Source organism: Odocoileus virginianus, chromosome 16, assembly GCF_023699985.2.
Source record: "Odocoileus virginianus isolate 20LAN1187 ecotype Illinois chromosome 16, Ovbor_1.2, whole genome shotgun sequence".
Classification (NCBI taxonomy): Eukaryota; Metazoa; Chordata; class Mammalia; order Artiodactyla; family Cervidae; genus Odocoileus; species Odocoileus virginianus.
In genome coordinates this window covers 17,740,974-17,756,268 of record NC_069689.1, presented here as the reverse complement: position 1 = coordinate 17,756,268, position 15,295 = coordinate 17,740,974, and the positions used below count along the sequence as shown (strand labels likewise).

The 15,295-nt window shown below is 51.9% G+C and overlaps 1 protein-coding gene across 2 annotated transcripts; it reads left to right on the top strand.

The window, feature by feature from the left end:
* Positions 1-3,108: 3,108 nt before the first annotated feature.
* CCDC197 (coiled-coil domain containing 197) lies at positions 3,109-15,034 on the top strand. Of its 2 annotated transcripts, none has more exons than XM_020875998.2 (8): positions 3,109-3,187; positions 3,901-4,160; positions 5,437-5,519; positions 7,296-7,474; positions 9,375-9,485; positions 10,957-11,028; positions 11,329-11,445; positions 14,772-15,034. In XM_020875998.2, exons 2-8 carry the CDS (start codon positions 4,051-4,053, stop codon positions 14,973-14,975), a joined length of 876 nt encoding a protein of 291 aa, XP_020731657.2. In that variant the 5' UTR covers positions 3,109-3,187; positions 3,901-4,050; the 3' UTR covers positions 14,976-15,034. The 2 variants fall into 2 exon arrangements, with proteins under 2 accessions (XP_020731657.2, XP_020731656.2); XM_020875997.2 differs by lacking the exon at positions 3,109-3,187 and adding an exon at positions 3,198-3,384.
* Positions 15,035-15,295: the final 261 nt, after the last annotated feature.

Genomic DNA, 15,295 nt, shown 5'->3' with positions numbered 1-15,295 from the left:
GCCCTTAATAATAAATGAAGGCCTGGAGCCCAGGGGGAGCTGACGGAGCCTCCCCCAGGGCCGCCTCCCTCACTCTGTATCCTTGGAGGACCCCATGTCCCAGCAAAACTCAACCTCCCAGACGTTTCTAGAATCCCAACTTCCTGAATTCATAGCTCAGCAATTTCCCAATAGTGACAACTTACATAACCTCTCTGGGCCTCAGTTTCCCCATCTGCAAAATAGCAGGTTTGACCTCAGGGATGTGAGATGTTAAATGATCCCCCACGTGGGAGGTGCTTACAAGTGTGCTGAAAGCATGAGACGTTGCCACGGCTGGCCTGCCTGCCTCCCCTCCGCTCTGAGCGCGTTAGCAGGCTCTGAAGTGTCAGGCTGGCAGCATCTCTCCAGGGACTTCCCTGCTGGCTCAGACGGTAACGCATCTGCCTACAATGTGGTAGACCGGGGTTCAATCCCTGGATTGGGAAGATCTCCTGGAGAAGGAAGTGGCAACCCACTCCAGTATTCTTGCCTGGAAAATCCCATGGATGGAGGAGCCTGGTGGGCTACAGTCCATGGGGTCTCAAAGAGTCAGACATGACTGAGCGATTTCACTTTCACTTTTCTCTCCTTTAGCTGCTTATCGCCTTCAGGATAAAACCCAAACTCATTCCATCTTCTCTGGGTCTCCATGCAGTGAGCCCTGCCCAGGGTCCATTTCCCCTTCTAGAATCAGCAGCCTCAGGATTTGCCCTGGGAAACCTTCGGCCCCCAAGGCAGAGCCCATAATATGACTGTCAGTCAAGCCAAGGGGCGGGCACATGACCCAGGCTCAGGCAATTAGGCACATTCTCTAAGGACTTTGCCTCTTAAGGATGGAGAAGCTTATGGAAAGAGGTTGGAAGGATTCATTTGGGAGTGTATCACCCTGAGTTCCTGCTGTCTGGATCCCCAGGGCTGCCCTGGGACCTGGTCTTCTCTGAATCTGGCTCTTCAGCCTTCCTTCTGATTCTATGCAACCCTTCACAGCCTCTCACAGATGTCCTCTTTGTCCAGAGTGGCCCCATCAGTTTCTGTTTCAGGTGTCCCAAGGTCCTGGTGGAGATGCTCTGCCTCCTGCTGGCAGCTTCCCCAAACATATCCCGACTTTGACCTTCACCTTCAGCTTTTAAGGACCCGCCTACTGTTCTCACAGTCCATGTCTGCTACTATGTGCCTCTGAACATTTGTCTTTGCTGGTCCTTCTGCCAGGAATGCCCTTTCAACCTTACTTCTCCTCACTCATTCTTCTTTTTAAAACTGAAGTATAATTGATCTATAATGCTGTGTTAGTTCCAGGTATAAAGAAAAGTGACTCAGTTATCCATATGTATCTATCTATTCTATTTCAGATTCCCTTCCAGGAGAGGTTATTACAAGAACTGAGTCAAGTTCCCTGTGCTAGACAGTAGGGCCTTGTTGGTTATTATTTTTATATAGTAGTGTATATTTGTTAATCCCAAACTCCTAACTTATCTCTCCTCCTCCTTTTCCCTTTGGTAAACGCTAAGTCTGTTTTCTATGTCTGAGAGTCTGTTTCTGTTTGGTACATAGTCATTTGTAATTTTTTTTAACTCCATACACAAGTGATGTGTGCCATTTGTCTTTCTCTGACTTACTCCGCTTGTTACAATCACCTCTATGTGCAGCCTCATTCATTCTTATCTTCAAGAACCACCTCATACATATGTGCTAAGTTGCTTTAGTCATGTCTATTTGTAACTTTGCGACCCTATGTAGCTCGCCAGGCTCCTCTCTCCATAGGATTCTCCAGGCAAGAATACTGGAGCAGGTTGCCTTGCCCTTCTCCAGGGGATCTTCCCAACCCAGGGATCCAACCCACATATCTTATGTCTCCTGCACTGGCAGGTGGGTTCTGTGCCACTACTACCAACTGGGAAGCCCAAGAAAACCCTCAGACATTGTCAAAACTGGGGGGACTTCCTCCACCCCCCCTCCACACACAACCCCTCACCCCCAGGCCTGGCTCTGACCCTCTAGGCAGCCCCAGAGCTTCTCTCTCTCAGCACCAGCAACCCTTCATCTGAGCCCAAGGCCAGATCCAGGTCCACCTTTGTTTCTTGGTTGGTCTCAACAAAAGCTTTCTGGGCTCCAGAACCATGGAGGGTCAGATAGACAGCTCCCTTGGGACCTGCTCAGAGACTCCTCTGCCAGCTAAGACTGAATCCACTGCCCGCTGATGAAGAGTCATGAGGGGAATGCTGAAGAGTGCAAGCTGGGGAATTGTCCCAGAATAACAACGAGCCCAGCTCCTCTGGGTTGGCTGTTGCCCCATCCTCAACCTTTGATCTAGAGCCTGCCCAGCCTTAGTCATAGCCCCAGCCCCTGCCCAGCTCCAGCCACAGACCCGACCTCACACCCTGCCCTCAACCCCAACCTGTCTCTGCACCCACATAGCCCCTCGCTCCACGTCTGCCCTCACTGCAGCCCCTCCTGACAGTCTCCCCAGTGAGACCCTCCCAGGCTGGCCTCTGCAGAGCCCCAGCTCTGATTGAATGGGGCCTCCAGTGGGGAAGGCCTGGCCAGATAACTGGGCAGTGAACGGAACAGGTGTATCAGAGGCAGGCACCATGCCCGGGTCCCCTCCAGTGACAGAGGCCCTGCACCAGGTAACAGGGCTGAGCATTAGGCAGGGGTAGGGCCAGAACCAGGTTTAGGTCCAGAAGTGTCCTTCTGTTCCCTCACCTCCCCTGCCCCAGGCCAGGCTTCATCCTGAGCCTTGGGGTGGGGGGTGGCGGGGGAGAGAGGGACTGAACACTCCATGGTTGCTGACTATCCCACCTAGGGAAGTACCCAAGCTATAGCTACCCAGAATCAGGTTAAAGGAGGCAAAAAGGGGGAGTCCCAGGACAAGCCAGTAGGATTTGGGAAGCTTGCAAGGTAGGGGTATCAAGGAAGATGAGCCTTGAAAGAAGGGCAAAAACAACCCAAGTCCACCCCACCACCACCCCGAGGTCACCAACGCTTCTCCACCCCTTCCCCTTCCCTGGGGAACTGAACCAGAGACAAAAAGGCCCCCAGGACCTCAGGGAATCAGGCCCTCCACTCCATCCCCAGGTGAATCCTGCAGTAGACAACATCATGAGAACGGAAGCCGGCATTGTGACGTCACAGGTTGGCGATGGCTTTGTGCTCCTGGAGCTGTCGAGTGAGTCTGCTGGGCCCCCTCCTCCTCCCTGCGTTCATGGACCCATATCTGACGCTGGGGGCTGGAAAAGTTGACCGAGTAGCCCCTCCCCTTCTCACCCTGCTCCTCCCCTGTGCTGGCCTGGCCCAGCAGGTGGCCAGTGAATGGTGCTTAGGGTGATTGTCTTCTTTTAGATGTAACTAGCAAACCAGACTTAGGTGAGCAGCCCAGGAACTCCTTGCAAGGCTGTGTTGAAACTGCCTGTTAACTAGGCCACTTTCCCAGCTTGATCGTGAGCTTATTCCAAGTGTGTACCTCAGTCTAGCTCTATGGAAGCTCAAAGTATATGTCAGTTAAATGCATAAACGGTTGGCAGGATGGGTGGGTAGAGATAGATGAGATTGATGACAAAGGTGCCTCCTCCCTCTGTGGGCTACTCTCTGACCCTGCCCCAGCTCTGCCCCCTTGGACTCTTTTCCTGAATGCTCTTGGAAGCCAGCACCTGTTGGAAGTCCCAGGCGTCTTGGCACCCATGGGTCTTGACAGTCCCCATTGTGGGGTGACAATGACAATGATGCCACTGCAGAATGGCACCTTTGGTCCCTCCAGAGCTGGAGGCACTGCTCAAAGGCCCCAGACTTTGAATTTAATGAAACTTGAGTCCAAATCAGCCCTGCTATACATCCTCGAACTGGTCACAGGGGTCCCCTCTGAACCTAGGTTTCCTTTTCTAGGAAGTGAAACTGGAACCTGACTTCTGAGGGCTGTCAGGAGGACCGGAAGAGAAAGCTGCCACCTTGACTGTTGTCGTGGCCACCCATCTCCTTCCTGCCTGGCCCACGCGGCCCCCATCGTCCAGAGTCGCCCGAGGTGGTGTGGCGGCGATGCCGGCAGCCAAGGATGCAGGCCAGGAGGCTGGCCGCCCGTGCGATCCCAGCAACAAGGACAGGGACCTGCGGGTGCTGTTCCAGGAACTCTGCCAGCTCCAGGCCAAGTACGAGTTGTCCCAAGCCCCGCTGTGCCCCGGCCCCGGCCCCAGGGCCACCTGCAGTGGGCTAAGTGGCTGGGACTGAACAAAAATGCCTGAGGAAGCAATGGAAAAATTCCTCAGGGCCAGGAAATGGCCACGGAGTGGGGGATGCCTGGGAGTAAGTCAGGAGGGGAGCTGAATTGTGAGTAGCAAGAGGTGGGGGCACCTAACTCTCCCCCTTTGACTTTAGGCTTTGGCTGGTCCCAGGCCCTGCACAAGCTCAGTCTCCCAGTGTGAAGGCAGGGCTGTGGGTGGCCATCCCCATGCACCTGTCGGCTCAGCCCTTCCAAAATCAACGTGTGAGGCTGCTGCCCTGGCTCCAAGCAGACGCCCTGGGTCCTTGCCCAGAGAGGCCTTTCCATATCAGGCTGCCCACGAAAGCCTGAATTGGGTGCAAAAGGATGTTTCCGTGAGTTTTTGGAGAGAAGGTCCAACCCATCCATCATATTCTTACAGAGCTTCCAACCCCAATAATGTTTAGTACTGAGGCTCACCCCACGTGGTATTTGCAGCAGGGAAGACCATTCTTTCTTGCATTTTTCAGGATGGTGTGGATGAGAAAATAGGGTCTGAGATGCAGAGTGGCTTGCCTTGGGGCACTCAGCGGTCACTCAGAGATACCTACCATGGCCCTGTCCCCTTCTGTCCTCTGCCCTTGACTGCTGACCTTGAATGGGCCCAGAGCAGGAGACTCATCTTGCTTGGTGATGCCCTTGACTGTCAAGCGTGGCTGGGCAGTAGCACGTGGCCGTCTCCCCTCTGGGGGCTGCTGGGGCCCCAACCTCAGATGTGCTGGGGGTCCCAGATCTGGTCCCCACCGTCCTGTGAGGGAGGGTCTGGTTACCCCTGTTACACATGGCCCACCCAGGCACAGAGAGGTGAAGCCCCTGGCTACATCACCAGCTAGTGGGGGCTCAGGCCATCTGCCACCTGCTCAGCCTACAGGAGGGGCTCCATAGACCCCACATCAGAAAGCCTCAGCCTTGCTTTCCCCCTGGGTCTCCTTTCTTACGGCTTGACCACCGGCATCTATTTGACCTGTCTATGACTCAGTTTACTCAGCAGTAAAACGGGAGTGGAGAGATGCAAGTCAGTGTCCCCAAGTGATGGGGACAGTGACTGGTCCAGCCCAGATCCACATGGCTCCAGAGACGGCCCCTTGCCAGGGATCACGGCCTGGGGGTCTTCACACCACGTCCTCCTGTCTGGCTCACTCGCCGGCACTGAAATGTCTCGACAGGCAGAGGAAGCTGAAGAGGGAGGTGGAGAAGCACAAGCTTTTTGAAGACTATCTGATCAGGGTCCTTGAGAAGATCCCCAAGGGTACGTATGGAGCTTTCTCAGAAGGCCTGTCCTCTCCGTGACCACCTCCCAGCCCGGGACCCGGCACCCATGACCTCACTGAACCTCGAGCTCACCTGCCGCATGGGAACCCACAGGCCCGTGCCACCGTGGTCGAGCCAGCCTGGCCACCAGCTGTGTGACCTGTGTGGCAAGTTCTCAACGTCTCTGTACAGTGGGAACAGCGAGAGTTCCATAGCACGGATCATCTTTTATCATCATGTACTGGCTTGGCCAAAAAGTTCCCTTGGGTTTTTCTGTAGCATCTTATGGGAAAACCCGAACGAACTTTCTGGCTAACCCAGAGGCACAGCGCCTGATGTTCAGCTAGCACCCAGGAAATGGCAGCTATTATTATTATCTCATTTGTCTTTGGGTTTGCTCATTGGATCTAAAATCACACAGACATCTGAAATGGGTTTCTCTGTTTCGTTTGATCGTGGTTTGTGCCAGAATCCACTGTGATCAGTGCCGGAAACTTGATAGGAAAAGGAAGGGAAGTCATATTACATATGTGTATTATTATTATCATATTATTATCTTTACACCATCAATAATAAAACAACTATTATTGTCTATGAAATATTCACTCTGTGCAAAGCTCTTTAGCTAATCTTTTTAACCCCTCCTTATGAGGTGCCAGGGCTTCCCATGTGCCTCAGCGGTAAAAAATCTGCCTGTCAAAGAAAGAGATGCAGGAGACGCAGGTTTGATCCCTGGGTCCGGAAGATCCCCTGGAGAAGGAAATGGCAATCCAGTATTCTTGCCTGGAGAATCCCATAGACAGAGGAGCCCAGCAGGCTACAGTCCACGGGGTTGCAAAGAGTGGGACACGAGTAGGTAACTGAGCACACACACTCATAGGAGCTTCTGGGAACTGTGTTACCCAGGCTCAGAGACCTTAAGGGACTTGGCCAAGGTCACCTAGCTAGGAAGTGGTGGAGCTGGGTCTCAGACTTTGGCCCATCTGATTTCAGAGCCACTGTGCTAAGTGCTCTGGAGCTGTGGGAGCCCCAAGGACTCTGCCCTGGAGGTCAGGGAAGGCTTCATGGAGGAGGGGGCCACTAATGGAGCTCAAAGGTATTCAGCAAAAGGGTCCAGCATTGCAGTCAGAGGGAACAGCACAAACGTAGGCTGGAGCCCTGCGTGGTGAGTTTGGGGCTGGTGAGTTCCAGTGTGCTGGAGTGCCGGGGCCTGGCAGGGATTGCTGGGAGGTGTGATTGGAAGGTTGAGAAGCACCAGAGAGACTTGAGCACCGAGCCAAGGAGAGGCGCAGGGCTCCAGGCCAAGCACAGGTCTTAATGTGGACTCAGTGCCCAGGGCTGCTGCCAGCAGCCTCCTAGGTTGGGGGTCTTCCTAATTCAGCCATGCAACCCTGTTCAACTCACCGGAAGGAGCAAGCACCAAGGCTGGGGCCTGTTCGCTCAGGGCAGCAACGACCCTTATCCTCTTCCTGCAGGCTCCCCCAGCCAGCAGTTTCTCCTGGGGGCTCCCGGGGGGTGGGGCAGGGTGTGGGGAGTCTCCTGCCTCACTCGACAGCGATCCAGAATCCCCACTCAATCCAGAATCCTTGCAGACCTTCAAATGCTGAGGCTTCTCCTAAAGGGACAAGAGATGGGTGACGGAGACTTCTCAACTCTGGGGCTCCAGCTGAAGCATCAGTCCTCCCCTCCCCCCACCGTGTGAGCATCACTGCAGGGGGCAGGTAAGGGCTGGGCATTCTGTGCCCACCCATTCTGCCACGCACTGTCTCCACAGGCCATAACCAAGGGGAGGAGCCGGAGGAAACCCCGTTGGTGGCCATGGTAGAACACTATGGGAAGCTCTTCGCCGTCAGCCAGGACATCCAGAAGCGTCTCGAGGCCTTCTTTGAGATGAACCAGGCCGTCCACGAGAGTCTGGAGTCTCTAGAGGAGGGCCACAGGGCTCTGATCCCGGTAACAGCTGTCTGAAGCCTGGCCCATCCCCCTGGGCAGAGAACTGGGTTGTAGGCACCCACCACCCCCTGCACCCCAGAAGAAGGCCTGGAGTAGGGGTGGGCTGCTGGGAATCTGGGTGGGGCTGTCGCTCCAGAGCCTTGTTCTGAATCCCTTTCCCTCCGCTTCTGCTGGGTGTCTCCCCTGGAAAACTCAGCTTATGCTTAAAAAGTATTCTTCATGGTAGAAAAGTCAGGAGTGCTAGATTCAGACAGACTGAGGTTCAAATTCCCCTTCAGCCTCTGACTAGCTGCATGACCCTGGGCACAACCCCCTCTGAGCCTCAGTTTCTTCAATTGGGAAATGGGGTCAATACAACCTAGCTGGTAGGCTGTTGTGAGACACCGTGTAACAGAAACTCTCAGAGTAAATGACCCCAGAGGTCATATCTCTCATATTTGGTTTATCTTCTAATAAACTCAACTTTCAGCCCAAGGGATGGGCATTCTGTGCAGAAGAAACTTCCCCGGCAAAGGCATGGCATGATGAATTTTTGTGCTGCAGCTGGGGCCTGGGGACACAAGAGGACAGAGGATAGGGACGTGGAGAGGGAGGAAACTGGAAAAAAGAAGCTGACGGGTTGGTTGCTTCTTGCAAGGACCTGGCTTGGAATTTGCAGCCAGTCTCTGCCCCCTAGTGGTATCACTGAAAACCTACACCATTTTGTACCTTTTTTTCCTTTGAGGGACACTGTGAAAAGACTTAACATGCTTTATCTCATTCAAATCTCACCCCAGCACCCCAAGGTAGGTGCTTCTCTTCCTAGAGCTGAGACTAGGGGAGGGGAGTGAGGTGTGAAAGTGCAATATTGGATTCCAACTTTATTGAAAATTTTAATATTTTGCTCATCACACATTATTTTTTGCATTAACTTTGATTTTCAGAAAGGTTGCATTAAAATATTTATGATATTAATTCTGAGCTAAGTGTTGCACTTTAGTCCCAGGCAGACCATTTTTCCTCATTTTCAAAGTAAGGAAACTAGGGCTCAGAAAAGTGAGGAGTCATATATATCCTGTGTCCCCCAACACATCCTCACGGGGGGAGTGTGCCCAGCGCAGCCTGTGCCCCAGAGGCCTTCACAGCTTTGTCCCCGACCCAGTGTCCTCCCAGCAGCACCTGCAGCCGGAAGGGCCCAGACAGGTGGTTTTGCTTATGGAGAGTGAAACTGGGCTCGAGGAGCTGAGCTGAGATTCAAACCCCAGTCGGCCTGAAAAGTGAAAGTGTTTGTCACTCAGTGGGGCTTCCCTGGTGACTCAGAGGTTAAAGCATCTGCCTGCAATGGGGGAGACCTGGGTTCGATCCCTGGGTCGGGAAGATCCCCTGGAGGAAGAAATGGCAACCCACTCCAGTATTCTTGCCTGGAGAATCCCATGGATGGAGGAACTTGGTGGGCTACAGTCCACAGAGTTACACATGAAAGAAAGAAAGAGAGAAAGAAAGAAAGGAAGAAAGAAAGAGAAGTCACGTCTGACTCTTTGCGACCACAGGGACTGTAGGCCTCCAGGCTCCTGTGTCCATAGAATTCTCCAGGCAAGAAATACTGGAGTGGGTTGCATGCCCTCCTCCAGGGGATCTTCTCGACCCAGGGACCAAATCTGGGTGTCCCGCATTGCAGGCAAATTCTTTGCCACTTGCGCCACCAGAGAAGCCCTACACATACCTTTCCTTACATCTCCTGGTGCTTTGAATGGCTCTGACCGCCCCCCCCCCCCAGAACTTTCTGATCCCCGAACTTTCCACTCCCCATCCCCATCCTGGCTCAGACAGCCCTGAGCACTGAGTTCCTGGACCAGATCCAGGGCAGATGCCCCCGGGAAGGGTCTGCGGCACCGAAGTGAACCAGCCACCCTCACCGCAGTGCCTCAGGATCCGGCTGTGCCAGCTACAGAGGAGGTATCACCACAAGCAGGAGCAGTGGCAGCGGCTGGAGCGTGGCGTCACCCACCAGAAAGACGCAGGCAGCGGTGAGGTGAGCTCAGTCTGCTGGGTGGGGCGGGGGAGGGGCGAGAGGCAGGGCTGCTGTCGCCTCCATAATATCAGCCCCCAATGCGCGCGCGCGCGCGCACACACACACACACACACACACACACACACACCGCTTACCCACTTCTCCCTTGTGGCTTGGTGTTGTACAGTTGCCAAGTCATATCTGACTTTGTGACCCCATGGACTGCAGCACGCCAGGCTTCCCTGTCCTGCCCCATCTCCCGGGGTTTGCCCAAGTTCATGTCCATCCAGTCGCTGATGCCATTCATCCATCTCATCCTCTGTCATCCCCTTCTCCTCCTACCTTCAGTCTTTCACAGCATCAGGGTCTTTTCTAATGAGTCAGTTCTTCCCATTAGATGGCTAGACTACTGGAGCTTCAGCTTCAGCATCAGTCCTTTCAATAACTATTCAGGGTTGATTTCCTTTAGGATTGACTGCTTTGATCTGGTGGCTATTAGCTGTCAAAGTGCTTCTCTAAGAAGAGGCAGATGCTGAGGCCAAAGGCAGTGAAGGCAGCTGGGATACCCCCAATCAGGCATGTGCACTCCTAAATAATGTGATTCTTACTCATATCTATTTCACCGTGGAGAAGAGTGATGCTCAGAAAGAATCAGTCAGGGCTGAAGTCAGGGGACTTGAAGCTATGGTTTTTCCAGTAGTCATGTATGGATGTGAGAGTTGGACTATAAAGAAAGCTGAGTGCCGAAGAATTGATGCTTTTGAACTGTAGTGTTGGAGGAGACTCTTAAGAGTCCCTTGGACTGCAAGGAGATCCAACCAGTCCATCCTAAAGGAAATCAGTCCTGCATATTCATTGGAAGGACGGATGCTGAGGCTGAAACTCCAACTCTTTGGGCACCTGATATGAAGAACTGACTCACTGGAAAAGACCCTGACGCTGGGAAAGATTGAAGGTGGGAGGAAAAGGGGATGACAGAGGATGAGATGGTTGGATGGCACCACCAGTTTGATAGACATGAGTTTGGGCAAGCTCCAGGAGTTGGTGATGGACAAGGCCTGGTGTGCTGCAGTGCATGGGGTCACAAAGAGTCAGACACGACTGAGTGACTGAACTGAACTAAACTAAAGTCAGGGGACAAGATTTCTGGGTTTAATCCTTTGAGCTTTTCTTTCCTGGGCTGGGGAATGTGGACTAGTTACCCTCTGAACTCCCCCCGGGTCCTCCCCACGCCAGAGTCTGTGCCCTACTAGTCTCGGGGTTTACTGGGAGGAGGTGGGGAAGCCAGGCTGAGGCACAGGGCAGTGTTGGGCACACCCCACGTGAGCAGGGTGCAGTCGGAGAATGTGGGACCTTCTCAGGCCCCGTGGGAGACTAGTTTGGAAGACATGAGCATTGGAGTCTGTGGGCTTCTACTCCCAGTCAAGGAGCCCTGAGGGGAACCTGGATCGGCCGCAGGTTACAGAGCCTGTTCTGGGTCTTTCTCTTTAAGGTGGGAAGCAAGGAAGCCATGGCTGATCACGACTCTGAAGACCTGAAGTGCGGGACTCTGGAGCTGCCCCGAGTAAGGAGCCCTGGGTTCCTCTAGGTGCCCCCCACCAAGCCCCTCCGTTGGGTGTGAACCTCAGGTTTCCCCAGCCAGGAGGACCCTCTGGAAAGCCATCCGTCCTGTGTCCCTCTTTGCAGGGGAGGATGTTCTGACTCCGGGGAGTGGAGGGACTCATCCCAGCCCCTTTGGGTGTGGAGCACAGGCCGAGATGAGAAGGTGGCTCCTGGCTCCAGGATGCCTCTCTGGCCTGAGCGAGGTGGGGAGAGGGGGCAGGGGATTCTAAGAGGGGGCCCCAGCCTGCTCTCTTTCCTGCAGAATGAGCTGCTCAACTACGTGCAAGCGGCCATCAACGACATGGTCCAGCAGTGCTGCTCCTCTGCCCAAGCTGTGCCCAGGGGCCTGGACCTCTTCTCCAAGCTCGACCTGATCCAGGTGAGGACTTGTGCTCCCCAGGCAGGCTCTGACCTGAGCCTGTCCTGGGCCTCAGCTCCCCGTGTGTCCGTGTTGGCCCTTCCCTCCCTGGCTGCATGGTGTCTGCATGCGTGCGGCGGGGGGTCTTGGGGTCTTTTTTAGCCTCTCAACAAACTTGTAATGAGCACCTATTGGTGCTGGGTCAGAGAGTTATCAAGCAACTCCTGTCCTGCCTGGGCTTAATGTGTAGTCCCACTTTGTTACATCACACACACACACACAAACACACATGGGGTACGCACCCATACAGACAGTCATATGGTCTCACCGGACACCCTGCAATACACATGAAACATACATGGACACACCTGCAAACCAACACACCAAGATGCTCACAGATGTGGCCATATGTTTACACAGGGAGGGACATTTCAGTGACCGAGGCAGCCTCAGTGCAGGGTCCTCGTCTGAAACTTCAGGCTCCTCTCAAGTCCACTGAGCTTTGCCTTCTCACTGGGGGTCCCCACCCTCATCAGTCATAATGCTGGTGCTGCAACAGTGGAGGTCAGGACATCAGATTGGCTTCCACCAATGACAGCATACCTTGTTTTAGTTTTAATAATATCTTTAATGAGATATACTTCCAGTGCCCTAAGATTTACCCGTTCAGAGTGCTCATTTTACTGTTTTCAGTACAGTCAGAACTGCACCATCATTTGTAGCATCTCATTCCTGAATCCTTTTACCACTCCCCTCAAATAATGCATTTTGTATCTGCTTTCTTTCACTTTGCATAATGTCTTCAAGTTTCATCCACATGGTAGCATAAATCATTCCCTTTTATGACTGAATAATATTCCATTGTATGGATAGACCACTTTTGTGTATCCAGTAGTCAACTGATGGACATTTGGGTTGTTTTCATTTGGCAGCTATTATAAATAATTACCAGGGAAGCCCTATAAATAATGCTTCTGTTGCCTGTGTTCTTTTAAAAATATTTATTTATAAAAAAATTTTATTTATTTGGCTGCACTGAGTCTTAGTTGTAGCACAGGAGATTTTTTGATCTTCACTGCAACATGTGTGATCTTGTATAGTTGCGGCACGTGGGACCTAGTTCCCTGACCAGGGATCAAACCTGGGCCCCCTGCCTTGGGAGCGTGAGTCTTAGCCACCGAACCACCAAGAAAGTCCCCATGGCCACGTACTTGGGTGGACATAGCTTTTCTAATTATCTTGGGTAAATGCTTAGGAGTGGAATTTCTGATTCACGTGGTAACTCTATTTAACATTTTGAGGAACTGCCAAACTGTTTTCCAAAGTGGCTCTGTAATTTTACAATCCTGTGATCAAAGTATGAGGGATCCAGTTTCTTCATATCCTTGTTAACACTTGATGGTCTGTCTTTGATAATTTAGCCATCCTAGTGCATATAAAGTGGTATCTCATTGTGATTTTGATTTTCACCTCTCTGATGATGAATGATGTGGAACACACATGTGTTTATTGTCCATTTGCATATCTTCTTTGGAGAAATGTCTACTCAGACCCTTTGCCCATTTTTTAAACTGAATTATTTGTCTTTTTATTGTTGAGTTGTAAATATTCTTTACATACTCTGAATATAAGTTCCTTATCAAATGTATTATTTGAAAATATTTTCTCTCATTCTACTGGTCATCTATTCACTTTGATGATGTCCTTTAAAGCACAAAGATAATTAGCCTCCAACTAATAAAAATAAATGAAAAAAAAATAAAGCACAAAGATTTCAATTTTGATGAAATCCAATGTATGTATTTTTATTTTAGTTACTTGTGCTTTACTTATCATATCTAAGAAACTATTACCTAATCCAAGGTCATGAAGATTTATATCTAAGTTTTCTTGTAAAATATTTATAGTTTTAGGTTTGTGATGTAATTTTAGTTAATTTTTGTATATGGTATCAGATAGGGGTGTAATTTCATTATTTTGCATGAGGATATTCGGTTGTCCTGTTACCATTTGCTGAAAGGACTACTCTTTCCTCATTGAATTGTTTCCTCCTCCTTGTCAAAAATCAACTGGCTGCAAATGTGAAGGTTTATTTCTGGACTCTTAATCCTATTCCATTGGTCCTCACGTCTGTCCTTAGCCAATACTGGACTGTCTGGATCACTGCAGCTTTGTAGTAAGTTTTTTATAATTGGGAAGTGAGTCTTTTGCTTTGTTCTTCCCTTTTTTTTTTTTTTTGAGGTTATTTGACTCTTGTAACAGCATGTCTTGTGTTGTGCGTGTAATTTCAACATCTGGTGGGTTTCAGACTCAGTGTGACCAAGGCTCAGTGGCACTTAAAGGACCGAACTTTCCACCCTCCCCTATTTCCCCTTCAGCGCTGGCTTTATCCTAAGCCGTAACTTGCTTTCCTCATTCATGGCAGGTTCAGTGGAGTAATTTGAATTCAGGATTGTTAGTGCCTCTGGGACCTGTTACTGCCTGCTAAGTTGCTTCAGTTGTGTCCGACTCTTTGCAACTCAATGGACTGTAGCCCACCAAGATCCTCTGTCCATGGGATTTACCAGGACACTGGTGGGCGGCGGGTGGCGGGCAAGCCCCATGTTGTTGTCCCGAGTCCCATGCCTATGTTGTCCAGTAGTGATGGTTGACAGTGAGTGAGGCTGCATCTTAATTGAGGAGAACGTCTCACAAGAATGTCATGGGCAGTATCAGAACCACCCTGCTCCGTGGCACAGCTCACGCTGAATGCCACATATTTGGCATCCCCTGGGGTGTAGCTTCTTCATGTTGGACATGAATGAACATTTGAGAAAGGGAACATTTGCCCTTACACTTGCAGTATATTAATTTCATCTTCTTCCCAAGAAAAAGGAGGAAATTACCCAGTGATGTCAAGGGGTCCCAAGGATCTCCCTCAACAATCAATCAGTCAAGACTTACAGTCACACTCTTATGCCTGGGAAAGAGTTAGAGGTGGGGGAAATAAAGGTCACCGCGGCCCTTAAGAAATGAGTGCCCCGCAGAGAGAGAGGCTGTGGGCAGTCGGGTGGGCTTCTTGGAGGAAGTGGTGAGAAGAGGCAGGCAACCCCATTCAGGAAGCCACACGAGGACCTGGGCTCTGAGCCATCCACCTCTGCCACTGCTGAGCTGAGTCGTTTCAGGAAAGTCACCTGACCTCGCTGAACCCCAGTTTGCTCCTTGTTAATTGGCATTGATGCCACATCCTTGTCGGGGCCCTTGTGAGAGGACGTGCAGGTCAACCTTTGATGGCGGTTTGGTGTCTGGGAAGCGGCGTCCAGGGCCCGGTGCCCAGTCAGGCGCCAGAGATTTCTTTTTCCTTCCAGGAATTCATGTTGGACAAAATGGAGACTGTGAGATTCGTCTCACTGCTCACAGGACCCATCGTGTGCTGGACAGCAAAGAACCCCAAGAACCAGGGCCGCAGAAGATACCTCAGACCCTTCCAGAAACATTCAGTGAGTGAAGACTCAACCCCCAGGAACCTCTTTGCCAGCACCCAGACCTCAGAGTGCTTCAGCCTATGCTGAGGCAGCCCGGGGCCTCCAGGCTGCCAGCATCATGACCAAATCCTTACCGGCTTGGCCTCTTTTCTTCACCCACCGGAGCTCCCAGCTCAGCGGGGGTGGGGGGGGGGGGGGGAGCCAGCAGGCCGTGGCAGGGCAGTGAGAGAGCAGGATTGGATCCTGAGGCCAGGAGGGGCAGAGGGGACACTGTTCCCCACATTTGGGGACTGATAGGGATCAAGGTGTGGCTTCCCTGGTAGCTCAGCTGGTAAAGAATCCGCCTGCAATGCAGGTTGGGAAGATCCCCTGGAGAAGGGACAGGCTACCCACCCCAGTATTCTTGG

What these genes read in the sequence shown, in the direction of transcription:
- CCDC197 (XM_020875998.2), top strand. Translation starts at nt 4,051, where the DNA reads ATGCCGGCAGCCAAGGATGCAGGCCAGGAGGCTGGCCGCCCGTGCGAT. An exon ending in CTCTGCCAGCTCCAGGCCAA is followed by an intron (nt 4,161 to 5,436) that starts GTACGAGTTGTC and finishes ATGTCTCGACAG; the next exon opens with GCAGAGGAAGCTGAAGAGGG. An exon ending in CCTTGAGAAGATCCCCAAGG is followed by an intron (nt 5,520 to 7,295) that starts GTACGTATGGAG and finishes CTGTCTCCACAG; the next exon opens with GCCATAACCAAGGGGAGGAG.